This window comes from Megalops cyprinoides, chromosome 2, assembly GCF_013368585.1.
Source record: "Megalops cyprinoides isolate fMegCyp1 chromosome 2, fMegCyp1.pri, whole genome shotgun sequence".
NCBI lineage: Eukaryota > Metazoa > Chordata > Actinopteri > Elopiformes > Megalopidae > Megalops > Megalops cyprinoides.
The window spans coordinates 15,412,354-15,440,243 of NC_050584.1; the positions used below are offsets into that span (position 1 = coordinate 15,412,354).

Here is a 27,890-nt window from a genome sequence, read left to right on the forward strand (position 1 = left end):
TAAAATTATCATACCACACACCCATACTGCAATCCCTCGCTATCAAATTCCGTTCCGGGTTCCTCTTCAAACCACACCCCCTGATAAGTTACATTTCCAAAGTCGTCACCCATTTGTGGCTCGACCCGAAAACATTGACTTAACTTTATGTATCCTTCACATATTAGTGGCAAGAATAGACAAGTCCAATACAATCGAACAGTCAGTACTCGACGTGTTGCGGTCAACGTAATACGATTTCAGGGGGGCGTAGCTCCAATCAGCCACTAAGAAATAGTCAGCTAGCTGTATTGATTTTTTCTTTTTCATCCCGGGACTGGGAGCTGGACGTTGCAATTCACGCAAATCACGGCCTTTCATTTAAGAACCAACGATAAAATCTGAAGGTGAGAGTTAATATTATTATAATTATTATTTTTTTAAGGGATAATGATTTTCATTAGTTCAACTTCGAAGCATCGCTTTCCAACATGGCTAGCTATACTTAGCGTCATTAAAACGTACGATTACGCGAAAATGTTTCTTTTTTCAATTCTTTTCAATTTTTCAGTTTCAACGTTATGTTCATTTCGAAATGTTTTACTGAAGTCAAATGTGTTTGCACTTTGACCGGTCACTAAATTTAAGTTGCATGCATTATTTCATTTGTTTATTGTGGCAAAGCAGTCCGTATCCATACATACGGTGTTGTTTAAAAGTAATTTAATCCATAGCGCATTACAGACAGCTAACACATGCTATTCTCTATCTGTTCCTCTTAAGATGGCAAATGAGGCAAAGCCATGTCCCTGCGACATTGGAGACAAGATGGAATATGGAGGTCTTGGAGAGGAAGTAGAGATTGAGCACATCAAGGCATACGTCGTAAATCCGTCTTCGGTTTCTGAAAAAGCCATAATTGTTATCCAGGACATTTATGGATGGAAGCTCCCCAATACCAGATACATTGCCGATTTACTTGCTTCGAATGGATACATGTAATTGGATTTCATTAAAATATTTTCATTATATAGTAAATCAATTTTAAGTCAGCGCTCAGGTGTATGGATCGATGTGTGAGGTTTTGACCTCAAAGTTGTATTTATTGTATCTTGTTGAAATGTAATCTTCAAAGAATACCCGCAGACTGTTATTACACTCCAAAGTATTTTTTTTTTATTTTACCCATGAGCTAACAAATAAGTTAATCACTTGGGAGCATGATAGCACTGTGCAGGTATTCTTTCCTGGTTTTGCATTGTTATTTTTTGAGCCTACAATTAATATATGTGCATAATGTCTCTGTAAAACAATAAATTACTCACAAAAAAAAACAAAAACCTGGAATGACTTTTTTTCGGAGCGGTCATTTCAACTCTGCTATATTCCTGCATCACATAAAAATATTAATAAATTGTGTGTATTTTACAGTGCCATTTGCCCAGATTTCTTTGTTGGAAAGGAGCCTTGGGACCCTAATCAAGACTGGTCAACATTCCAAGAGTGGCTGAAAGACAGAAAAGCGACGCATATAAACAAGTAAACGGTGTATTCAGATAAGCCGAGGAACTCTGCAGTTGCTCCAAAGCTTCAACCTCATCAGCTCTTCAGTTGCGTTATGTTCTGAGTCCACTCAGAGTCTTAATCACTCATTTCCGTTAATCTAGAGAGGTGGATGCAGTGCTGAGGTACCTGAAGGAGCAGCGTGGTGCCAAGCAGATAGCTGCTGTGGGATTTTGCTGGGGAGGGGTTGCCACACACCACTTGGCATTGCAGTATCCAGAAATCAAAGCTGGCGTCTCTGTTTACGGTGAGATGTTGATGGCCATATATTTCAATAACGGCTCAGTTCATTTCCTTTATTATGTAAATAGGATTACCCCTTTGGTGAAAAGATGGACATTACTGTACAGTGTGTGTTTTTTCCCTTTCTTAAGTGTTGAAGAATGCATTTGTCTTACAACAGGAATAATCAGAGACACTGATGACAGGTATCAGTTAAAAAGCCCTACACTGTTCATTTTTGGCGAGAAGGATGACGTAATACCACTTGATCAGGTTAGTTTACCTCCATTACTTTATGACCATATGGAGAACAGTGATATAATAGCTTTGCTGCACTGAAGCATTACTCCTAAAAATATTGGCAAAAATGTTGCTCTCAACGCCATTTTCCAGTGCAAATAAACATCCCTATTGTGTTTATATAGGTGACTGTCCTTGAGAAGAAGCTGCAAGAAAAATGTCCTGTGGACTTTCAAGTGAAAATTTTTCCAGGCCAAACCCATGGATTTGTTCATCGCAAGAGGGAAGACATCAATCCAAATGACAAACCCTTCATTGAAGAGGCCAGAATGGACATGCTGAATTGGCTGAATAAATACATCTAACATCATTATTTTACAAATTCCCATTACCTAAACAGGTGTTTTGTTGAACTGTAAAATATCAACAAGTGATGCTATGCTGGAATCAACCTTTGAAATAGAAAGAGAAATATGCACAACTGGAATCACTAGATTTTTCTGCAACTCAATGATCCAAAATTAGTTTAAAATGACACCATGACAAAACATTTTATTAATGACCTCAGTACAATTAAAAATTGAAATTTCTGTTTGCTATGGAATCAAATAATAAATAATTATATTAAAAGTTTGGACAGATTCTACACAAGCTGATTCAGACCTGGCACATCACAGAGACTACATCTCATAGCCCTCATCAGTCCTCCGACTCTCCTGGACTTCTGATGTCATCGATTTTCAAGATCATCTTCATAACCTGCATGGCCAGAAAAATCTGCTGCTTCTTCCCAATCAGGGTCTCAACCACATGTTGCTGCTTCATATCTGAGAAAGAACAAGTGCAGCTGGTCAGACATCTCCAAGTTCTCACATTTTAGCTTTTTCATTGCAGGATATTAAAGCTTCATTGCATTATATTTAAAATCCTGCAAAGTATTTTAAGCATTTGGCACTAATTTGATGACAAGTATAACATAATCTGCTTCATCATGCCCAACTGCCATGCAGCTTGATTTAAGGATTTTAGGCAGGCTGGAATAATAATACGGTCTAATCGTTTCCCACTGCATGAAGTGAAAAATGATATGAATATTAATGTAATACTGCATATTCTACAGTTTCATGTGAATAAACCTAATAACCTCACATATATCTTTAGCTGCAATCATGCACTGATTGAAAAAGTTCGAGCAATAATGTACAAAGAAGAAAAAAAACATTACTTATTCTTGCAGTTGGCTCCTTAAATAAAAAAGGTACCACAGATATAAAATGCATAATCACTGACTGGTGATAATAGTCTAGCTGCTACATCAAATGCTGTAGCTTCTTGCCACAACTAATTATCAGGGGAAGCAGAATAAACATGACTCAGAGACTATGAAAGGAGAGATACAATGTTGCTTATCTGAAGAGCATCACTGGTCAAATATTGCATCTTAAACATCTCAGATGTGACTCTTTGCCAAGCAATCCTAAAAGTGATTATGAACTATGCTGATTTTCACACTGTTTAGCAGCCCAGAAATAGTATAGTATAAATGAATTTATGAATCCCCGTGGTAAAAAGCGAATACAACTACATTTACATGCCAATTAAGATTACCCATGAAATGTGTGAGTGCACTTCTCAATATAGCCCTACTAATAAATCACAAGTCACTATAGTGCCCCTAATAACTGTGCAATGTGGAAAATCTGTACCACAAAGCATGTGGCCCCTGATATTTTAAAATAAACCAACCAATAAACTTTTACTACTGAAAATCGTTCATGACTAGAATCCCAGAAAATCATTGCTTTATTACCATAAATATTCTTTTTGAGATAATAAAGGTGGTAAACATTCATTAAGGAGTGTATTCATATTTTAATGCAAAGAAAATTGTCAATAACAAGCATTCTGTCTTTGCTAGTGGTGAAACAGATCTCCCTGAAAATCCCTGCAGATCCCAGCTTCTCAGGGGTCAGTTCACAGAACCTGGGAACAATGTGACCACCTGAGTGCAATAAACTGCAGAACAACGACTAGGATTATTATCACTGGGAACATAGACAGCGACCTCTTTCTGAGATACAAAAGATGTAGTGCTGAGCCTGTTTATTCATTCATGTGTCATTACGCAAAATAAAAGTTTGGAAAATGTTACATTTCAGTTTGATGGGTCAGGTCAATTTCAGGTAAGCCAACCCAATGGATGGCAGGTAGCTCATTCTGCAGTAACAAGTGGTTGGCTTCAGCATCAAAACTCCACTGGCAAATGGCTAGGTTGGCCCCATTGTCTTTGAAATGTTATGAATAATGTTGACAGTTTTTTTGCAACCACCTTATATTAATGAATATAGTTTACCCCATTTTTGAATCGGGCAGAACCAATTGTTTGATCACACATTCCCAAAGAATACAATGACAGAACACTTTGTTATTTCAACACAGGCAAAAAAAAAAGCAAAATTGCCAGCTAACTTTCTAATTCACTGAATCTAGATGTCTAACGTTAGACAGTTACCTTCAGAGCGTCAAAGACCGGCCATCGAGACTTGATCTTGATGCTTAATAATGATAAATGGCCAAGCATATTCATCAAAGACAAGGTCCCCAAAGTTGACATCTTTCGGCACAAGCTTGTGTCAACCCCTGTGTGAAGTTCCCTGTACAAACTGCGCCGGTAATGAAAGGGTGTCTGCTGACTGGTACCACCTCACCGCGAAGAACTAGCCAACCACCTTAAATTAACGTTAGCTACCGGCAAAACTATAGGCGTTGCTTAAAATTGAAAGGTAGCGCGTAGCTATAATGTTTTGAACGAAATATGTACTTAGCTATTTCATGATTTATCTTTCATAAATTCCAGTATGGGTACTTGGGTATCAAAAGTAGCAAGACACTGTCACAATTTGCTACCATATATTTCAACTTAAAAATAGCCATCAGTTATCTACATACTTAAATTTGTGCTAGCTATCGTTGCATTTTCTGGAAAAAAAGATGTAAATGGGAAAAAATTGTGATATCCTTCATTTCGATGATAATTTGTGTACAGAGCTGGGTGGCCATGTACGTAAGTCAGGCAATGTATGTAGATGCTATATTTTGTAAAAGATGGAATCATTGTATGTGAGCTGGATACATCATGCTACTTCAAAACAGTCAGTCATTCCTAATTTAAGGAATGGTTTCAGCATGAGAAAATCCATTAAAAGGCATGAACAGTGGACCTCTCGAGCCCTCTGGTAGCCCTAGCCAAGGTTTCCGGGTTTATATTTCACTTTCCGAAGCAGCTGCATAATTATTATCTCAGCCAACCAATACTGGGTATAAACGCACTTATTTAGCCAACTAAGTTTAACATACTAGCCTAACATACGGAAAACAATCACAAACTAAAGAACGGCGTGTCTCGCGTATTGCAATTTGACCTGCGCAAAATCACATGTTGGTAATCTACGTAATTTCCGGTGCATGGGACCCCTCTGGACCGTGGTATGTGTAAAAAGTGTGCTCCATAATGTTACACAACGTATGGACTGGTGGTGTCGGGCTGGGTTGGAAGCTGTTGGAAGTTTCAGGTAATGACAATTTGTATCTGAAGACATGCAATGATCTCAAGGCAGTTAGCTACTTCTAAGTAGCAGCGTTCAACTGAATATGAAGTGGTGCATTGAGCTTGTGAAAATAGGATGAGCAGCCTTGTGTGCTAGTCATCCACTAAACTGAGAAGTGTGCGCAATTGCGTACTGTATCCTTGAAGCTTGTCGTTGTTTGGTAGCTGGTTAGCCGTTTCAATGTAAAACAGCACCGGTTTAACTCACGGCAAAACAAGCTGTATAAAGATATGGCGCTTACCAGTCAGGAAGCTGTCATACGCATGGAAAGTAAGGTCATCGGCTTGTAAGCTAGCTAGATCTAGAAATATCAAAATATTCTCAGTGACTCTTTGCCTAGCGTGCTAGCTACGTTTGTATGGCATGTCACATTCCAAAGTTTTGAATCGATCCTCTTGACAAGATTGCGAGTATGCTAGCTAGCTAGTTTGCTGAACGTGTTGTTCTGTCGTTTCAACAGCACCCCTGTCATGCCGTGTGAAGTAAAGCCTCGCTTCTTGCTGCTCTACGGTTCACAGCGTGGACAAGCCAAATCAATAGCTGAGGAAATCAGTGACCAGTCCGTGGAACATGGGTTTGTCGCTGATATCTGTTGCCTGAGCCAAGGAGATAGGGTAATCGAGCTTTCTGGACACTGCAAGTTTGCTTCAGCCTGTTAGCTGCATCTTTCGTGTAATGCAGGGTAATAAAATGAAGACACTGAATGAGACACAGTTGTAGTGAGTATTTTTGAATGCGTTCATAAACGAGAATGCGAGATTTATTCTTCCTTCTGTATCATTATCTTTAAAGTATAACTTGGAGAGGGAAACGGCGCCTGTCGTCGTCGTTGTGTCTACCACCGGGGACGGGGATCCTCCAGACACTGCCATTAAGTTTGTCAAAGGAATAAAAACCAGGACTTTGCCAAGTGATCACTTTGCCCATCTGCGCTATGCACTCTTAGGTACTAAGTATTACTCGCATTGGCAATATCAAGACATTGTTACCCAAAAAAAAGTTATTTGGCATATTTCGTAGCTGCATTGTTTCCATTCATTTATATGTCTTTTTGCATATATTCTAAGGTATGTCTACAATGTAAAAATAACGCTATTCTTATTTGTATGTACATTTAAGCTTTGGGTGACACAAACTATACAAATTTCTGCAACTGTGGGAAAACTATTGACAGTCGTCTTCAAGAACTGGGAGCAAAACATTTCTATGCAACAGGACATGCAGATGATGGTGTTGGGTAAGTCGGTACATTTTTGTCAGTGTGACATGTTTTATAAATATTAGGGAAGCAAATTATACACATTATTCGCTGAAATTGCAACCCAGGTATTTATTATTTTATTATTTCAAACAGGTTTGAGTGGTTTTTAGAATAATCATTGTAGCATCAGCAAGTGTTTTGCAGGTGTTTTGTGACCTTTGGGATTTTGTGAATATTGGCATTGTGTTTTTTTGCTTAGGTTGGAATTAGTGGTGGATCCATGGATTGAAGGACTGTGGGAGGCAGTAAAGAAAGCGTTAGCAGAAATGTCAGCCTCAAACCAAGAAAGACCCGAGCGTGCCGCGGCTGTCCAGAACGGAGAACTCGGAAGTAGTCATAAGGAGAACACAGAGGCTACAGTGAAAGACTTGAAAATCCAACTCCTGAGGGTTAATGAAGAGGAACAGAGTCCCGAAAGTCCCAGAACAGCGCCAGAAAGGGAGGGTGCAGGGAGTTCACCAGCTGCCTTGGAGCCTTCTCTGACACATTCCCTGCCCCCTCTGTCAGAGTCCACACTGAATGTCCCTGCACTTCCTCCTCCATACATTGGTGTCAAGCTTCTGGACATCGCTACTGAGCAGGTATTTTGTCTAACGCCACTTAGTGAAAGGGCCAGTGCTTCCAGTAAGTGAGTATAGGATTAAAAGGACAGAACAGAAACAGTGAAATGATAGCCAACAAAAACACAATTGCAGTAAGTTTTTATATTTAAGAAAACGGATTGTAATTATATATTTTTCTTCCACAGAACAATGATCCACCTTCTAATGGAAGCTTTCATCAAGTGCATATTTCTAAAGCTGCTGAGCTCACTCGAGAGGATGCGGTGAAAAGAGCCCTGTTGCTGGAATTAGATATTTCAGTGAGTCAATTTAATCCATGTTAAGTTATTATTTTAATATTTATTTCCAAGCAGGAATTGTACAGTTGTGCCATGATTTTACTTGGGCAAATGACCACCAGGCCATTTTCATAACTAAATGTGGACACTGCAGCTCAGGATTGGGTCTTGGGTTGATAAGTGTGAAAGGGTTGAGGACTTTCTGATTATTGCCATGGTGAGTTATTGATCAGTCTTGGTTGTCCGGTCTGACATGTCCGGAATTTTCTGTGTCTGATGCTGCATAGTCTTGAAGTGTGAAGATGATCACTCTATAAGATCTCCTAGTAGCAGGTAGAGACTGAAGATCAATGTCAACTTTATCATAATTAACAATAATATTGAAGGGGACGATCCATGTGGAGAAACATATTGAGCTGTGGCAGGAGAAGCGCTATGTGTTTGACATCAGTGTTGATGTGGTGTCATGTTACCATGTAAAGACAGAAGCAGAAGAGACCTTTCAGCAACCTATTAAGTGAACAGCAGTATCTGTTAATGGTCAATTACCGTTCTGTTAACATCTAATATAAAATAATTGTTAAAGCAGCTGATGGATAATTTGGATGTGTTATGGTTTTCAGTTTTAAACCTAATGAACATTCCATCTTAAGTTTGTTTTATGTTGAGCTATAGGAAGAATGTCTGTTACATGCTTCCATTTCCATACTCTTATTATTGAATGCATGAGAGCTTAAATCACTTGGTGTTTTTGATTGTGAACCCCCCACAGTGAGTCTCAACAAATAAGTGTTCAGGGCACCACAATCCACAAATGACAGCAGCAGTACATTTTAAGCTTGGAATTTAGCCTTTCCCGGAAAAAAAAAAAACATCTAAAGGTACACTATGTGGGTGTACATGACTAAAAAAATTACATGGGTTGTACAGCATTTAATGAAGACGATTCTCAAAACTGTGTGGTTGTTGTTTATAGGAGCAGCAGATCTCCTATAAGCCTGGAGACTCCTTTGATGTGCTCTGCCCAAACAATGAGGATGAGGTAGAGGCGCTTCTGCAGAGGTTGGGGTTGGAGGAGCAGAAGAACTTCACTGTTCAACTGCAGCTACGCACAGACACCAAGAAGAAGGGTAGGCTCATCAGTGACATGCATTACAAAGATTAGTTCCCCCTGACATTTATTGAGAGGAAGAGCAGCGTTTTGAACCATTTTTGTCTTTGAGTGTCTTTCCGTTGGAGAGGAAACTAAATTGACTGTAGCGTAGTTAATCAGGACCATACGTAAACGTCACTGAATCTCTCGCTGAGTCAGCTTTTTTTTCCTCATTGGGTGGAGTATAGAGTTTATGTAATGGATTTATCTAAGTAACGCTTCTCCAGTGTGAATTGAGATTAAAGCTTTCCCTCCGTCTCCCTCCCAACAGCCGCACAGATTCCCTCTTACATCCCGGAGAGCAGCACACTGCAGTATCTCCTGACCTGGTGTCTAGAGATCAGGAGTGTCCCAAAAAAGGTAAAAAAAATAATAGTAATGTAATTGTATAACTACTTTTTATAGATCTCAAATTATTTTACAGTGAGTAGAATGACTTGCCTCAACTGCCACAAAAGAGTAGCACCCATCTGATGTAATCTGGGGATGGTTAACTGGCAAGGCTGAGATAGGCAGATTGGGGAATTGTGTCCAGGACACTGGGGAAATACATTTTTGGGGGGATGTGGCATTTTTTATGATAATAGTGAGTTAGGTTTTTAAACCAAGTTACCTTGGTTTAAAGACTCATCTGAAAAATGTCACTTCCTAGCACAGTGTCCCTTCTTTTTGGTATTCTTCTTTCGTCCAGAAGGAAGACCAGCAACACTTTCCGGGTCTTCCTGGTTTTCCCAGGGGGTCTCCCAATCAAGTACCAATGAAGTCTGGCCCCACTTCTCAAATGGCTTCTGCCATTTAACAGGAAAATGCTATACAAATGTTGATATTTCTTCTGGCAGAGGCTTGCTAGATTTCATCTTGTTAAAAGACTAAAATGTTTACAGAGAAGGAGTTTTTTTTCCAAAATGCAAAAATTTGTTGCATATGCTCTACACTAAAGAATAGGAAAGCTGGCATTTGAACAGACACTAAACTCTGCTTTTATTTCTGATTTTTCTTGTTGACTCACGAAGGCATCATGCACAAGGGACAAAACATGAACATTGTGTTATTATACCTTTATCATTTTGTTTGTGATCTGGGCCTATGCCGGTCACCGTGTTGCCTTTCTGAAGCAAAAAGATCAATAAAACAGATAAAAGACAAACACCCCCTCATGCCAAGTCAATTTAAGCCGGTCACTCCAGATTCAAAACTAGTTATTGAGCTAGTTCAGGTGTACATAATTCCGTGCGTGTAAGTGTCTCTTGAAACATCCCACATCCTTTGTGCTCTGATGGCGGAGGATTCTGAAGACCGTTGGAAGGTCTTTTGAAAAATTCTTTCAAGACTCTCGTAGCGCCCCGGCAGGCTTGCAGATCGGCAGCGCCGGTGCCCGAGAGATGTTTGAGACGCTGCGCTGCTGTTGATGCGGCTGCCCGTCCCTCTGTCGCTGCCAGGCTTTCCTCAGGGCCCTCGTGGACCACACGACAGACGCTGCGGAGAGGCGGCGCCTCCAGGAGCTGTGCAGCAAGCAGGGCTCTGCAGACTACAACCGCTTCGTGAGGGATCCCAGCCTCTGCCTGCTGGATCTGCTGCGCGCCTTCGCCTCCTGCTCGCCTCCTCTCAGCCTCCTCGTAGGTCAGTGGGCCTCTTTTATCCAGCAGCCGTGGCACGAAATCTGGGGTTCGCGCTGATCAGTAGATCTTTCACTTAGCTTTGTTCTTTAAATCTTTAAATAGTACTTCTGAGTATCGGCGAGACGTTAGTTGTTGGAACACAGTCACGAAACCGGAATATTCCATATTGACAGTGATTGATGCATTTCAAGATTATCGTGGTTTGCTAGTTGTGTTTTCAGGGGAAACAAGGAGGGGGCCTTGGGATCACCCTTTGAGAGAGGGGGAAAAAAGAAGCTCTTCTTTCAGGATCAGAACATCACTTTAGTGAACATGCAAGTTTGCATTTTATGTCCTGAGAATTGTTCATCATCAGGAAAAAACAACATTTTGATCATAAATACTGATTGACAGACGGTTGTTCCATGAATGTGCAGCAGTTTGCTTCTGACAATGCATAGATCCTCCAGTGGAGGGCAGTATAACCATTGCAATTTCTGTTGATATGGCAAAAATACAGGAGGGCTGCATTATTACTCTGATGATTGTGTTTGATGTGCCATTAGAGCCACATGTGGCCTAGAGTTTGAAAGATAGGCCCGCTGATCCCACTGATCATCAGCATAGAAGTTCTGATTTTGTGAGATAGGTGAATGTTTTGCCAGGTCAGTAGATGATGGACATAAAACGATTCTTCAGGTATTAAAAATGAGACACAATTGAAAAGAGGTGTCATTTGAAGGATTAGAATGTGTAATTTTTTTTGTCATTTTTTGAATTAGTATTGCTTTTTATTGCTCAGCTGCTCTGTCAAACTAATTTAGTAATTTATCACAAATATGAAAAGGATTTTTGGGTTCTTGCACCATAGTTCTAAACTGCAGTTTTGCCGAACAGATGTTGTAACTGTTTTTTGATTGCCTCTCTTATCTCACTTTAACATAGTTGCAGTAAAACAGAACTCACGCTGTCTAATGCCTTTCTCTGGTGTATTTTAACACCTTATTGCATATACTACATTTGTCATTACACAGTTAATTACTGTGTCTGTGAATCACCTGTCAGCATAATGCAACAAATATTATACTGAGATGAAACTGTAATGTTTTTACATATATGTTCTTGCAGTAGGAATAATGTGATCTGTGTTTTTCCCCTTTGATAAAGGTTTAAGGGATTTCAGAGGCATGATTGCCAGACAGTTTGAAACTTGCCTTCATTTGTGATCAGTGAAACTGCAGGCTATCTTAGTAGACCTCAAGCCATTCTATAACGAACAGCCAAGTGGTAATCGCTAATCGTTATGTTTAATCTTTCATCGAACTAGCAGACACACAGGGGACACAGTGGTTTCTTACTGTACCACCATGTGCCATTTTAATGGATTCATTATCCAGAGAAGAAAGTTTGATTTATGACAGCTGTTGAGGTCACTAAATGTTTCTAAAGAAACATATTGGAGTCATTAAGTGTTACTGCATTGCACAGTTCGTGTGGTCGAAATGAAAGCGTTTGTAAAAAATGTAAACAAATTTCTAGTTCAATTAATTGATGAAATTATTTTTAAACTATTATTGAGAGAAATTCAATTTGTATTTTTCCACAAGTTGTCCTAGTGGCCTTTCATATGTGTCTGAATACCCAGAAGATTATTTGACTGCATACTATGCCAATATGTAAGGAAGTGATAGAACCATATCCAACTCTTGATAAATATTTTTTTTTCCTTTTCATTGTAGCTATTGGCTGTATAGACAATTGCAGACAAATGCCTTTTGAAATAGGTTTCATGCTGACTTTCATGCACTCTCAAGGAAATAAAAAGAGACACTTGGGAAGGCAATAGAACATCTTTTACCAACCTTTCAAATGACATAGTACAAGGGCAAAAACTGCCTTTTAAAATTAAGCCTTTGCTTAGAGACTGGGAGAGTCTTCATTTTTATGCTGCTGGAATGAGGTCAGTTTGGCAGTCTACACTTTGTAGACGCGACATGGGATTTAAAATGCTCCACATATGGTTGCTGAGCAGAGTTCAAGAAAACTATTTTTTGCACAAGAAGAATACCATCCTATAAAGCAATTAAATATGTAGACAACACATTGCAGCCCGGGACACCAACTGGCAAACGGTGACTTATAGGCTATCAATACTGAAGTGTGTACTTATGCATTACTTATAAGTATTTCTGGTGTTCAGCCTTATTTGGGGCATTAGTATCAATGCCATAAATAAGTCTGGGTAGATCTTCCCACTGCCAAAGGCCATAATTTTAAAACCATTGATCTCACTGGCTGAGTCTTTCTGTAAACAACAGTGGACATAACTTTTATGAACAGAACTTAACACTTTCTCACGAGATGCTGTCTGCTGCAACAATGCCTTGGATTTTTTCCCCTATTTTGAAAATAATTTTACAAGGCTCCAGTGTTCTTGTATTTTAATCAATATTACTAATTCAGATTCAGATTTATGAATAATTATTCATGACGTGCTGATTATTATGTTTGCGTTGTTGTTAATTAATGACTGTGATAATATCCATTCAAAATAAACAAGATTTTGTCCAATCCACCAAAATTATAATAGATGAAACTAAAAAATGGCATATAACTTCAAATTAACATTCTAATCGGTCTTTATTATAATTTAGGTAATAAATGTACTTTTCCTTATTAATATAAGTCCGAAAGTCGAAAGTCCAATGATGCACCTCAGTTGTAGGTCGGCTATGTCCGAGACTACCTGGAAGTATTTTCACATTAAATTTAGCCACAAACGCACAAATACTACTACCACAGCATCCCAGGTCATCCATAGCTTAGGGTAGAAGTTATACACTCTAGCTCCCAAGCTGTGTACCTAATCTTCATATGGTCACCATCATTTACTGCAGTCTTGTTATTGTGGTCTCTTCAAAATCCGAATGGCAAAAGCTCAAACATCAACATTTCTACTTGCCATCATAGGCTGGGTAGCAACTACTGAAGATGGTAAGAGACCTCACTTGCTGGCGGCAGTTATTTACAAGAATGATACAGACAGGCTTAGGGAGTGCTCAGAAAGGTCAGCGCGAACGATGTTTCAGGGTCAGGAACACTTAAGCAGTAGGTGCAGCTCCATTTGTTTAGATGCCATAGAGCCACACAGGGTCATGAAATTGCTGTGTGTCAGCAGTCTGTAGCAGATTATAATAGCTAGCAAGTTATCAAGTGATTGGACAAGTAGGATATGTGAGCACGCACAGAGTGCAGTTTAATGTGACAGCGCTAACCTCCATGAGGATGACAGCCAAGGGATCTATATTAGTTTCCTTCTGTACCAGTTCTGCTGTCTTTGGCAGATTTAGTTCTTTTTTTTTGTTCTGAAAACGTCAGTGATCGGCCTTTTTGCCTGTTCATGTCAGATGATCAAAGGCAAATGGAGTTAGGCAAGTAACATCACTGCACTGATCATTGATCACTTACCTCAGGCTGAATGAAGGAATGAAGACTGATGATTATACACCATCTATATTCACTGATACACAAGAGCATGCGGAAGTGAGTCACAATCGAAATGCCCTAAAACTGAACACATTTTACATTTTCTTCTTTGAAATGGTAGATGTAGAAAATGATTACACATTGTCACACGACTCAGTTCCAAGTTTATTTCTACAATCCGTTATGCCTAATTGTAAGAATATGTACCAGACAAATCCTGTCTATACCACTGCACCAGATCAACAGAATTTTAATCAGCACAGGTTCATGGTTTGCATCATGAACCTGAGCATGTTTCATTTCAAGGCTATGAGAACGTACAAATGGAGTCTGGACATGCTACACTTGTTTCCACTGAAACAATCTGCTTGAGCCATTGATTCTGCACAATGACTAAAGATGCAAAAAATGCTTCATGCAACATGATGTAAAAAAATCATCCAAAAATACCTCTCATTCTCAGCCATAGCACTGTGTATATACTGTACTGAAAATGTCACTCTAATTATGTGTTAAGTTTCCTTTTTCAGTCTGTGTTTTAATGGTGTATGGTGCTATGCAAATAGGGCCTGCTGAAAATAGATAGTACCCCCGTGTCATTACTGGCTTTAAGGCGAATGAGTCGGCATGGTCGGATAAGTAAATGTATGGCTCCCGAACAAATTCAGCTTTCATCATCCCCAGAACCTGAAAATATCTTTTAACATTTCACTTCCTCAGATTGTTGGCAGCCCCTTCACTCAACCAGTTTTGAAGAGTTTCCAGCGCTTTCAGCGTAATCCTTAAACAAACATTTATGATCAAATAAGTCCTTTTTTCCCCCCTTTGAATTATCTGCATCTCACCTCCCACATCACACGGGCCCATACGTTACTCGGTACTGGTATCTAAATGATACCCTTGGCTGAAATGTGTTTCCTCTCCCAGTTCTGTCAAAGCTTTCACTCTGTTGAATTATTTCATTCATTACTGATGACTCATCAACAGCTTCTTGAAAATATTTCAACATCTTATTTTCCATATGAGCTCCCAAACCGTAAACAAAAGCATATGCTGCTGTTGTTTTGCCGCTTTCATGTTAAGTGTCACTTTTTCTCAGCCTCTCAATTAAAATCCACAAACTCAGCCAGAAATGACAAAAACCATCTCAGTGATTTGAAAGCCAAAATATGAGCACTTGGTTTACAGTAATTAATAACACAAAGACTAACTGATTTATTGGGAGAGGTGCACTGTGTGTGCTTTCCTTAATGATTGCATTGTGTATCAGAGTGAGGGTGTGTAATGTTTGCTTGTTTGTGTTTGTGGGTAGGCCATTTATTCCAACATTTTTTTGTTCAGGTTCATTTAATCCAGCCAGCAAAGAGCACACGTGAATTCAAGTGAACAATTTCAGTCAAGTCAACATTCAAATCAACAATTGTTGCTCCACTGTCATATCTTAGAAAAAAACAAATGAAAACATAAAATGGAAGCTTCCCATTTCAAAGAAGGATATCGTACGTTATTTGGGAAAAGAGCAATGCCTATTTTAATTGAGGAAATTATTTACTTTCTATGACTTCTGGAGGTGGAAATTATTGTCATGCACTGTTAACTGCAATGTTTTCTTTCTCTTTAAGAACACTTACCAAAACTGCAGCCAAGATCTTACTCCGCAGCAAGGTAAGTTGGTTTTGGTCAAAGGTCATGTGTACCGCACACATATTCTGTTTTTTTCTAAATATCTGGCAATATTATTTATAAGCAGCGTTTTTGCCTTTAAAAACAACATATTCACCAACTGTTTATTAGATATATTTACATATGAACCCTTAATTCAAACTGTGTCCCTAAATTGCAAAGCATGTTAATTAAAAAAGTGTTTCCTAGTTGTTTTGAAATGTATATTGATATAAACATTTCTTGTCTGTGTGGGAGTCTGTGAAGAAATCCATAATTCTCACAAAGAATTTGAACAGGTGTTAAGTTTTTAACAGTGTCATCAAGGGAGAAGAGAGCTCAAAGTCTTGCCAACAGCAATTTTTTTTTAACATACAATTTTCAAAATCATGTCAGTCACACGTTCCTTCTCTGATGATCTCTTTTGCAATCAAGGAGCTGAGTGGCGAAGCTGTGTCTTAGTCTGAATGTAAAAGCGGGAGCAATATCAGTAGAGCAGAAAGAGCATTATGAATATGAATTATGTGGTGCTGAATGGTGTGGTCAACAGGGGTCTCCAGAGGCCCTGAGTTAGAGGAAAGGGGTGAGGGGGATTCATCAGTGGAGTGGCGACCGCTGGCAGGCCCACATATGGAGGGGACCCGCAGGGCAGAACACACAGTTATTTCCCCTCCTCCTTTTGCTATCCCCATCCCCAGCTCCAGCCTCTGTCACCCTGGAAAGCTTCACTTCGTCTTCAACGTGGTGGAGTTCCCAGCATGCCTTGAGCGGCCTGTGGCGAGAAGAGGGGTGTGTACGGGATGGCTGTCGAACCTGGTGTCTCCTCTCCTTCAGCCCCGGGGGACATCAGAGGGCCCTTCAGGGAGCGCCAGTGCCCCCTCCCTTCCAAAGGTGAACAAGAACAGTTTGTCAGAGTGCTGAGGTTCATGCTGTCTGCATCTTCTTGCAGCTGATGCAGACAAGATACAGCCACTTTTGAACGTGGTGTATGATGTGCCTATACTGTGGTCTCCCGCTAGGTGTTTGTGAGTCTCCGCCCGAACACCACGTTCCACCTGCCCTCGGACCCAGCAGTGCCCTTCATTATGGTGGGCCCAGGCACTGGAGTCTCCCCCTTTATTGGCTTCCTCCAGCACAGGTAGTGAACACAAACCCCTTCATCCATGGCTTACGCCCTCTTCTCTGAACTGCTGCTGTGAGATTGTCGGTGTGCTGGGCGCACCTGTATTGAGACTGAAGGTCTGAAAAGCTTTGGGTGATAATTGCTGCATTGTATTATGTTGGCTTGTTGTGTGAGTGGTGCCATCTGCCTCTAACTGAAGCTGTTGTCACGCTGGTTTCAGAATGCGTGACAGACTTCCCTGGCTTTGACTCACCCTCACTTATCCTGGAGTGTGTTAGCGCTTTGGAGGTGTGGTGTTGCTGACAACTATCTTTTCTTGCAGGAAAAAAAGTTGCCTGCAGATTGGCATTGGTGACAGAATGTCATTTGATGTTGCTGTGAATCTTAAACAGTTAACTTTCTGTCACTTGATGTCTGATGTCATTTTAAAGCCCCCATGCCATGACTTAAAATAGTATTCCAGCTGTTTCCCTAAAAGAAAGTCCTTTGAACTAGTCTCCGTTCATACTCACACTGTCTGTCAGGACTGAGAGAGCCTCATTTACATAATCAGTTGAAGGATTCCATTAAAGTTAACAGCAGTCTTGATCAGACACCACTTGCTCCAAGATATTAATATGGCAGCCAAAACTCTGATCAGTGCTGGTATTAGCACACATATTTCACACTGTGCAGGAAATAATTTCAGCACTTTGAATCCAGGCTTTTATGACTTTGACTGTAACAAACCATTATGGGTCAGATGGGAAGAAGGGGGAGATATTGATTGTTGAGGCACCACGTAAAAAAAAGCCCAAGAATCTGTCAATATGTCATAAATATAAATCAGAGGCTATAAATGGTTGTGAGGTGTTAATATGATATTGACCTGGACCTCCCAGATTATCCGACTGTAAACCTGGCAATATTTCAAAAGGCTCCTTTCCAAATAAAAATTTGACCGTATCAAAAACTTTCACCAACTGCCATATATTATTTTGCTGAAAAAAAGTGGGTTAGAAGAAGATTAAAAAATTCACAGAAATTCTACAGCACCCAAAAAATTGGCCACCTCTATACACGTGTTACAGTCAGCAGAACCAGACGTTTGTGCCTTGAAATGACAAATACTGAGAGAGAGAGGTTAGATATGCAGGGACTGGAACTGCACATTTCAGTCTGTTGTCCAAAACAATAACCCGAATGAGACGCCGTACTTGAAAGAGACTGTTTCTGTCCCTCTCAGCGGGTGTCCATGCTGCAACTGTTGGTTGTCTGTTTCCAGTCGCGTGCTGGGGCCAGAGAAGCGAGAGTCAGAGCGGCGCACATCAAGGCGATGTTGCCGTAGTGATCTGTGGCGGCTGTGCTGGAGCTGAATGGAGCTGATGACTACCATGGGTGCCCATGAAAGGGCTGCTCAGGAGAGGGGCCGTCCCTTGCGGGGAGTGACTCCACTGACGGACTGCCACGTCTGAGAAGCCCACAGGGTCAAAGCGGTCGTGCGGAGTTACTCTCTATACATCGCTTCTGAATTGGTGTCGTTTTTATGAAAAAGTTGTGCTTTCGCTGCTGCTGCTTCCTTTTGGACCTTTCTTGTATATGTTCCAGATGTTTCTTAAGATGGACTCTCTCAGATGTCAGTGTGTAAATCACCAGCAGGGGTTTTGCTCACTTGAGTTGTCTCCTTTCTGCTTTGATGCACCAGAGCATTGAACACATACTGTTGTTACTTTGTCAGGGCAGAAGTTTAAGTTTTCTCTCTCATTTTTGCTCATAACATAGAAATAGAAATAGCAGAAGATGCCATTTTTTGTTTACATTTGCAGAGTGTTATCTCTTCAAACACTTCTGATGATGCTGTCTTTCGTAGCGTGAACAATGGAAAAAGCAAGTTATCGAGGAACCTGCTGTTTCTCTCCTTTGTAATGCTTATTGTGCAGTCTGATTGTAAAGCCTTGTTGCTAGGAGGCCTGACAGTGTTTAACTTTAGATTCCAAACGGCACGTCTACCACCGATGTCTTGCTTTGATAAAAGATAACAATTGCCACTTTGTCAGCAGGGTGCTGTCCTGGACGCAAAGCTGAAGGTTTCCCTTTTAGCAAGGAACAGCATGGTCCACTTCGATTTCCCCCTCTGCCAATCGATGGCAATCTCTGTGTTTTTGAAAGCGCTTTGTGCAGTCTGCCCACTTTCAGTGGCATCGTGTGCGCTTCAGTAACCAGGGGAAACTGATAGAAAGCCGCTAAAGGTCAGACACAGCTTGAGCATGTGTGGTGAATTTCATAGGACCGCTGTCTCAATTTGAATAATAACAACTGTGGTTTAGCTTCAGAAGACAGCAGGCAGTCTGGGAGAGGAAGTGTTGTATGTTCATCACATAATGGTTCCATTCTGTAGCATGTTTGGTGGTTTTGCCCCATTCACTAAGTTCTCTAATGCCTTGAGGTAGACGTGATCAGATTTTTTTATCTGAAAGCAAGAATATCTGAACCCGGAACTGTTGATTCTAAGAGCTTGTCAGAAATTATATAGAATCTTGTTGGAACATAGTACACATATATTTGTTTAAAACATGTCTGAACTTTTCCATTCTCACCTTACCACAATGCTGAGGTCTTCTGGTTTCCTTGTGACGTGGCAGGTTCGGAGTTGTCAGGCTTTCATTAGATAAGATGTACCTTGTGGCACAAGAAACCTCAAGGGGGACAAGGGGGAATTCATCTGAGCAGACGTTCAAATGAAGACAGCTGCATGTCCAAATTGAAACAGTCAAACAATATCCTGTAACGGCATGCTTGAAATATCAGATGCAAAAGTCGGGCTCCCCTCATTTGTATTGCTTTGTTCGAAACTCTTAGGGGAAACATGGGAATTTATTCTCAGTTTAAATACTACATTAACACGTGCAGTACGGGAACATTCCGACTCATCCCCTTTTCACACTTTTTTTTAACCGCATCCAGAGTAGCTGGCAGGCTCTGCCATTTCTAAGGCAGCCCAAAATAGTTCTCCCACAGAGCGATGTGGATGCACTCGCCACGCTGTTTCTTCATATCTCACTCAACAGAAAGAGAGGAGCATTGCTCGAATAGGTTGCAGCTATTCCGCTGACAGTTTCCCGGTTTTTGAATCTTGTTCTCTCACATGTGCTTGCATTGAATGCAGAATGCTCCCGTCTAGTATGGTTGTTTGTCTAAATGATTGGCTGCAGGGCTGCAGTTATAGCCTGTCCTGTGTTTCTGTGCATACTAGCTAATGTCTTCACTTGAAATGAAATCATCGCATCATAAAAGATTCTTTTTTGTTTAACACTGTGTTCCATTCTAGATGTGATGCAACCTTTTGGTTATAAATCCCGTTTCTGAGCATGCCACCCTACCATGCGTGCACCATGGGTGGGCACTGAAGGGGGGAAAGGGCCCTCATATCTTCCTATATTCACATGTTGTTTCCAAGGCTACTTTTCTGAGGCTTTTATTCTGCCAGTTGGTAGCAGCCTTGATTTGTATTCATGGAAGAGCCAGTTTGGTCTGCCTTGTGTTACAAAATGGAATCCAGGTTTTCATATTGGTATTGATCCCTTTGGGGCAGCATAAAACCCACTAAACCTAGTTTATAGGAGGCCATTTCCAGATTGGATGCTGAGCTCCCAGATGCTAATGGTGGTGCTTTGGGCAGCTCGTGTTTCCAAAGGTAATTTCAATGCCAAGCTATCTAGATTATACGTAGTTTAGATAATACAAGGAACTTTAGTGCAGGGAGGATAAGGTTTATCTCTCATTTAATTTACTCTCGTGTTGGAGGGACAGAATCTGTGCCTGTCAGGATGTGTTAGGTAAAGCGGCAATAGCGGGTGATTTAGATTCTTCCATGATCTCTCTCGACAGAGTGGAATCAGATGATTGGCTGGGTAATTAATGAGATTGACACATTTACGAAACTTTGTCTTACCAGCAGAGCTGGCCTTTCATGAATGGAGGAACCATTGCTGGTAAATTCTATTTGCCAACATGATTACTCTGTCCAACCCTCACAGGTGTAGACAATAGATAATTATGCAAAGAACCCAGAATGCTTTTAAAAGCCCTTATGCGAATGAGGTAACAATAGGATATTCACAGGAGACATTGTCACATTATTTTTGGCGGTAGCATAGTACAGTGCATGCCAGGTTCTCTTTATAGGATGAAAGTATGTTGAGATGGGTCACCAAAGGGCAGAGATGACTTCAGTAACAGATTGCTGATACTGAAAGAGTGATGACCGATATTTCTATGGTCACTGGTGGAAGGATTGTGGTCTTTTGTATACCAGCTGCAGAGCATTACGGGCTTGTATGCATCACATATTCCCTTAAACATGAACACCATTTCGCAAACATTTATGCTTTTTCCAGTCACATCTGCTATAAACAGAAAAACTGTCCAAAACAATGTTGACTGTTTAAACTAGAATCATTAAATGAATGAAAATACCTTTTTCTGTTTTTTTTTTGACTGCCAGAGTTGCAGACAGGCAGTTTGACTGCCTCTTAAAGGACTGTGGAATGCTCTCAAACTATGTGTACCATAGTAGATGTTCTGGTGTTCACTATAGATGGAGATGGGATACTGGCTTAACTAGACAGAAGGCTAACTAGAATGTTAGCAGTATCACCTGACTGATGCAAAGTTAAAGATCAGAGGACACTTATCTTGTCTGGGGTGAGCTGTCATCAGGCAGCAGGTGTGGTGAGTAGATAGTGCCCAGTGTGCAGCCTGTGTGACACATCGGGTTTGAGGAATTCTGGGAGCCGGGCCAAACGCATTCACCACAGGAGAAATCAATGGTACAAAACTTCCCCCAACCCCCCCCCCCCCCCCCCCCACCCCTCAAAAAAAAAAAAAAAAAAAACACACACAAACAAGCACACACAGGTACACACACAGGCACACGGTAGGTTTTAACTTCATTAACAGCATTGAGAATCTGCCCAGCATTTCTAAAATTTCTGCTTTTACCAAAGAGTTTCTCCTGAACATCACTCTCATACATCTGTAACTAAATTAGTAACACTAGTTTCACCAGCCTTAATAAGATGCAGTACTTGGTTTAGTGCACTTGGTGTTTTGATGGTATAATTAGTAACTGCATTAATGGTGTTATTTTACCTTACCTTTGCACAGTGATCTTTTCTTATCTTGTCTATAACTGTTTTGTTTTTTTTTTTGTTTTGGCTGGGTCTCAAGCTCTGATTTGATATATACAGACATGATTGCATTTTCTTGCAGGGAGAAGCAAAGGCAAGAAAATCTTGATTCTGTATTTGGAGAGACCTGGTTATTCTTCGGCTGCCGTCACAAAGATCGAGAGTTCCTCTTCAGGTAATTGTATTTCAGAGAGTAGCACACTTTCCAGCCTGCATGTACATTACAAGATTACAACCGATCCCTGTGACCTGAATGTTTCCCCTGGTTTTGGTGACGAACGTCTTGCCGATCACAGGCACAGGTCCTGAGACTACAGCCCCCGTCAGATAACATCGGCTGTCCTTGAATGTGGCGCATGAAAGTGTAATGAAATGAAAGTACTCCCTTGAAGAAAGCCGAGTGTATGAAAAAAGGCTTTACCTGACACGGTCAGGGTCTGAAACTCCCAGACCAGGAGCAGTAATGCACAGAGGCGGGGCTGAGCCGTGTTACTGTTGTTCAGAGTGGAGAAACACAGTCCGGGACTGTGCTGCACAGAACAATACAGTCAGTAGAACCATTACACAGGTCTGGGCAGGGAAATGGTGCTGGAACAACCGATTGAAAAAAATTAAGTGCTGCGTTTGTGTGGAATAAGAGATGTTTCCTTATTAGTTATAACGTGTATTGATTGTTTGTAGAATGTATAGTGTCAATCAAAAGTTTGGACACACCTACATATAGAAGGATTTTTCTTTATTTTTTACTATTTTCCACATTTTAGAATAGTAGTAAAGTCATCAAATTATGAAATAATACAAATGGAATTGTGTAGTGATGTTTAAATTAAAACTTATATTTTAGATTTTTCAAAGTAGTCAAAAATATTTTTTTATTTTTTTTTTGTCCATACGTAGGCATAAGAACAGGTTCTGTTAAGGAATATTAGATGTATTGGTGTGTGTGTGTTTGTGCGCATACCTGTGTGTGTCTGTGTGTGAATATGTGAGTGTGTATTTACACACACACACACACACACACACACACACACACACACAGATTAACCGCAGAAGGTTTAGAAAGTTCATTACTATTCCTGCAAAGCGTTTGAAACCTGAGGATTTATTGCTTAAATGTGCAGCCTGTATTACAGGGTATACAATTATATGCCTCATAGGCATGCCTGTTAAATATATGTGTGATGCCCAACTAAGTATCAAGGGCACAAAGTGAGAATTGCTAAGTCATGATGTGCTTTTGATGTTACAAAAATAATCACATTCAGAGCTTGCTTCTTAAATGGATATAATTAAATGATGGCATCAATAGAAAGAAACAAAACAAAAAAAACTTTCTTTGCAAAATTCCCTAATCAACACCAGCAGTAGACGTCTGTGTAAAGGGATGAAATCAATATGACCCAGAGTCTGCAAAATTATTTCAGACAGCCAGACCAGTTACCCTGCTGTTTGCGAAAGTTTTTCAGAGATTTGAATTTCAGTCGGCAAGGGAAGCTTGTCACTGGGATCTTGTTAAAGGTCAAGCGTCACTTAAACTGTTTTCGCTGAAAAGATCAAATGTCTCGAAAAAAGGAAAAACAGCATATCGGTGCCATGGAAGCGACCGTGCACCGCACATGGCACGGCGGAACCTTGAGAATAAACCTGAATATTAATGACTCCTCCGTCGGGCTGTGGAACACAGGGAGTCTGCCTGCCGCAGTGAAACTCTGAGCTCACCTCCGAAGGGACTCAGTCCGGTTCAGTTGAATTCTTCTTTTTTTCCCCCTCTCACTTTAAATAGAGCCTCCTTATCCTTTGCCTCTGAAGGCAGAGAGTTAAAGTAAACCTAACAAGGCCATTATACTGAAGGCCGTGAAAAAGGCAGAGGTAAAGTGTGGGTGTCTGGCAGGTTACCATTTTCACAAAGAGCAAGGTTACGTAGAACAGCAGGCCTGGGAAGATTGATTGTAGTAAGACTCTAGCTGTAAGAGAATTGACCTTCCTTATTAAATCCATATTTTTCCATTACTCAGAAATATTAAATGCAGTACCAAAGACTTTGAGTCTGCTTTTCATGCAGAATTTGCCAATTCCCCCCAGAAAAACACATTTCCATCTCAGTATTTGGAGGAAATAAAATTAATCTTGTAACCTCATTCATGTTAAAGATGTCATCAGAAGTTCTGCACTTGGGATAAGTGAATCTGAGGTGTGAAATTTGACTTTAAAATAAGTGCAGCTTTATTACATTCATCAAATGCCATAAAAGCAACAGGAGCTTCATTCACAAACGTGCTTTTAAAACGGGTTTCACAAGGCACATTCACTGCTTTCAGGGAAGAGTTGGAGGGCTTTGTTGCCAGTGGCACGCTGACCCATCTGAAAGTGTGTTTCTCGCGAGACCGTCCGGCCGGCGCTGAACCCGAGCCCAAGTATGTGCAGGACAACCTGCTGCTGCATTCCCAGCGCGTTGCCGACATCCTGCTGAAGAAAGGCGGCTGCTTTTATGTTTGCGGGTGAGTGGCGAAGAGCCCCGGCCTTGTCCCTCCACACCACAATGCGCTGCAGAGGCATTATACTCCTTTACCTAGGAACAACCACATACTGTTCAGGTTTAGTAAAAGTCTAGATGTTGCATCAACCGAGTAATGGTTACACCTTGTTTGCAGTGCCTTTAATTAACCCGGGTGTTTTACATCCTAAGCAGCTGCAAAAATGACGTCGTGCTTTACAGGGACGCCAAGAACATGGCGAAAGACGTGAACGACGCTCTGACAGAGATAGTGGGGAAAGAGCTACAGGTGGACAAACTGGAGGCCATGAAGACCCTGGCAGGACTGCGGGAGGAGAGACGTTATTTGCAGGACATATGGAGCTGATGCCGGTGCCGGCGACGCATTGCAGCAAGACACTAAGCAACACCTTCTGGCATTTTTAAAATTGTTTTAGGGATGCATTCTTTTTTTTTGCAGTTGTTTTAATTTGAAATTGGCAAAGACTATGCACACTAAATTATTGCCACTGTACCTTTTTACGTGTGTTCCAGTATCTGCTGACTTTGGCTACAGGACGGAGAGAAGGAGGTTCGCCAAGGAACAACTATTTGCCTTACTTTTGCACTTGGTTGTGCATTCATCTGTTTGGGTGGTGTGTTGGTGCCTTCCTGAAATGTCTCCATCCTGATTCTTTTTTTTTTTTTTTAAGAATCGTGATATATATTATTTTGAGTAATAGCATCAATAATTCATTACAATGATTGCATTGAACTTATTAATGGATTCAGAGTTGTTTAACCTAGATTAATGATTTAGATCCCTTGACCTCTCAAGTGCCCCTCTCACCACTCTGTTGCTCTTCAGAACGAAGGAAAAGACGATCCTGGAAAAATAATCTGAAACTCTGTATAACCAGAAAATCAATTCAGCTGTGTAAGACTCATACAAATGTGACATCTGCTCACTTTCTGTATGTTTTGAAATGTAAAATATTGACTGGCTTTCATAAATCATCTTTCAAAAGCAATTTGGTGTAGCTCTTTGTTTTACCCTCCGCTGAACCTGACAGAAATTGTACAGTAGAATCTGAAATATGAAACATATTCCTGTCTATGACATCAGAGCGTTTAAACTTTCCATGAATCGAGCTGTGTTCACAGCAGAGCCTTAGGGTGGGGAAACATTTAAGATGAATGACCATACATTATTGGTTCTTCTCGTATCTGAACCAATGATATTTTTGCAACAGGACTATTCTTCTCAGAAGTAAACTGTTGACTATGCGAGAACAGTGTCCTGGCTCACATTACCAGTAGTTCCTCAAAAATGTGTTGTAAATAGTCTTAAATTCACTCTTATTTTTGAGGCATACTCTTTCAAGAAGGAGTCTGCATTTGATAGGGTGCAGTGATTATTGTGATCCTCACTGCCACCATGGCTAAAGCGAACATGAGGGGCGAGGCTGCTAAGTGGTCACCATGAGATAAAACAAGCGGTGAAGGTAATGAATGTAGAGTGATTAGAAGTGATTGAGTTTTAAATTAAAGATCTGTAATTAAATCGTTCAAGGTGCCTTTCCCTCCACAGTGAGTGTGCTGATTGGAGGATTTCTGTATTGAGTATGCACACTGGAAAGCGCTCCGAGGATTCAATCTCTTCTGAGAATGTTGTTTATTTCTTACATGCGAGGCCAGAAAAATGCTGCTCAAAGAAAATGAGCTATGAGAGGATGCTTTGGAACGACAAGCAAAATACGGTTGCAAACATTTCCAGATTTTCCAAAAACATATATACTCGTTTCAGAATTGTCCAAATACACCGAGTCTGTTAACTGGACCATTCACAGGAAAGTCAGCAAAATGTAATGAACAAGCACTTGCCAATAAACTGTATGTAGAAATTGGATTGTAGGGGGAAAAGCAGACCAATGAAATCCTTCATTAGCCATCCTTCACTTATACATTGAAGAAATGCTTTTATCTAAAGAGCGGAACCAATGCTTTGTGATCCTGGGCACATGCACACACTCATGTATTTTTTAGTTGCCATACCTGAAGAATGAAAAAACAGTTCATTCTGCAACATCATTGACCATCCGGGTTTGTTATTTTGGCATGGAATGGTCCAATTTGAGGATTGGATAGGCTACGCAGTCTACAACCAGGGGCTTCTGAGGCTCAGGACTGCGGCATCGTTCAACAGTTCAGTCATGTAGGAATAAAATACCCTGCTAATATCTCTGTAAAGATGTGGGGCGTAAGATGAAGCCTGAGTGCTGAGAAAAATGGGGCAGCGAAACAGAACTGCACATGGGAGGAATCTCCAGCGCTCCAAAGGCAAACCTCAGGCACTCAGTATTCACAAACGGAACATAAACCTGATAAATGACCGAAAACTTTAATGAATTATCCGTGTTTAAAAAAAAAGGCCCAGCTTAATTAAATTGGGTCTTGTCATTGACAGAGAGCACATAGTAAATTTTTGTGTGAACTTCTGCAATGGCATCGCTCTCTGACAACCTTTGTTTGCCCAGGCTATTTGTATGCCCACGACTCTCCTGAAAAATAGCACCAGGACAGTGGAATGCTTGCAGCTCTGCAGGCGCAAATATTAAGCTGATAATGGATGCCGAGCAAGGAGGATGGATTACGTTTTAAATTACAGATTCCCAATTAAAAATGGTTCAAGGAACCTTTATCCCAAAGAGTTAAAAAGATGCGAGGTGCTGGGCTGAATAAATTAAAGGGGCTACGCATTTGCTCTGGAGTTATATGATAGATTCCCCTTGGGGGAAAAAAGGCTGCACTCATACTGAAAATGTAAACATAAGGTAATTGGAGGGTACAGGGACAGACACATCTCTTCCATGGGCAACGTGGCAGTTACAGCTGAAATTTTTCACAATTTCAAGAACATGTTCTCGGCCTCTCTCAATTACTGCAGAAAAGATGGAATTCAGGAAACGGCAGACCTCTGAAGGTTGGCGAGGGGAATTTACAGTAACGTTGCTCGTGGAAGGTATTGATTTAACAATCGCACAGCCAGAAACAATGTGGACAACGTTTTCTGTGTCTGCAAGGCCATCGGGCAAACAACACTAAAGACCCTTGTCACATTAAACGTGTAATGCCAAAAGGCTAGTGGGGCGTTTTACCTTTCGTTTGTTTTATATAACCCCACAATCTCACAACTAGGATCCAAAAGCATGTACAGAAACGTTTCTGTAATTCTTAAAGAAGTATTTAATGAGACAATTTTTGATGATAAAGGAGGCTCACTGGAGTGAATTACTTGTATTTGCAGTAGTGTCTGTATCAGCAAATTTGCTCTTATTCTTTGTCAACAGGAAGAAAAAAAAAACAATCAACATCATTGAAAAATCACTGCAATCAGCGCTTCTTTCCCCACATCGTATGATGGTGCAACTCCCCACACATCAATTTCTCATAGCTGTAGCCTCTGGGTATAGAAGAGTCATTCTTTTATTAGTTCTGCAGTAACAATCAAGG

At 40.6% G+C, this 27,890-nt stretch overlaps 2 protein-coding genes across 2 annotated transcripts; both read left to right on the plus strand.

Moving 5' to 3' along the window:
- The first annotated feature begins 93 nt into the window (after positions 1 to 93).
- cmbl (carboxymethylenebutenolidase homolog (Pseudomonas)) lies at positions 94 to 3,223 on the plus strand. The gene is made up of 6 exons (XM_036520711.1): positions 94 to 386; positions 763 to 977; positions 1,411 to 1,518; positions 1,647 to 1,789; positions 1,946 to 2,037; positions 2,190 to 3,223. Exons 2-6 carry the CDS (start codon positions 763 to 765, stop codon positions 2,367 to 2,369), a joined length of 738 nt encoding a protein of 245 aa, XP_036376604.1. The 5' UTR covers positions 94 to 386; the 3' UTR covers positions 2,370 to 3,223.
- Positions 3,224 to 5,476: 2,253 nt separating this feature from the next.
- mtrr (5-methyltetrahydrofolate-homocysteine methyltransferase reductase) lies at positions 5,477 to 25,408 on the plus strand. The gene is made up of 15 exons (XM_036520710.1): positions 5,477 to 5,576; positions 6,073 to 6,226; positions 6,405 to 6,558; positions 6,732 to 6,849; positions 7,073 to 7,454; positions 7,622 to 7,735; positions 8,691 to 8,844; positions 9,139 to 9,227; positions 10,307 to 10,487; positions 15,574 to 15,616; positions 16,312 to 16,504; positions 16,633 to 16,751; positions 21,987 to 22,079; positions 24,223 to 24,402; positions 24,621 to 25,408. Exons 1-15 carry the CDS (start codon positions 5,530 to 5,532, stop codon positions 24,763 to 24,765), a joined length of 2,166 nt encoding a protein of 721 aa, XP_036376603.1. The 5' UTR covers positions 5,477 to 5,529; the 3' UTR covers positions 24,766 to 25,408.
- Positions 25,409 to 27,890: the final 2,482 nt, after the last annotated feature.

Excerpts from the sequence above, each read along its gene's own strand:
- cmbl (XM_036520711.1), top strand. The coding sequence starts at position 763 with ATGGCAAATGAGGCAAAGCCATGTCCCTGCGACATTGGAGACAAGATG. Across the intron at positions 978-1,410 it reads CTTGCTTCGAATGGATACAT|TGCCATTTGCCCAGATTTCT; the intron begins GTAATTGGATTT and ends TGTATTTTACAG. Across the intron at positions 1,790-1,945 it reads AGCTGGCGTCTCTGTTTACG|GAATAATCAGAGACACTGAT; the intron begins GTGAGATGTTGA and ends GTCTTACAACAG.
- mtrr (XM_036520710.1), top strand. The coding sequence starts at position 5,530 with ATGGACTGGTGGTGTCGGGCTGGGTTGGAAGCTGTTGGAAGTTTCAG. Across the intron at positions 6,227-6,404 it reads GCCTGAGCCAAGGAGATAGG|TATAACTTGGAGAGGGAAAC; the intron begins GTAATCGAGCTT and ends TTATCTTTAAAG. Across the intron at positions 9,228-10,306 it reads TCAGGAGTGTCCCAAAAAAG|GCTTTCCTCAGGGCCCTCGT; the intron begins GTAAAAAAAATA and ends TGTCGCTGCCAG.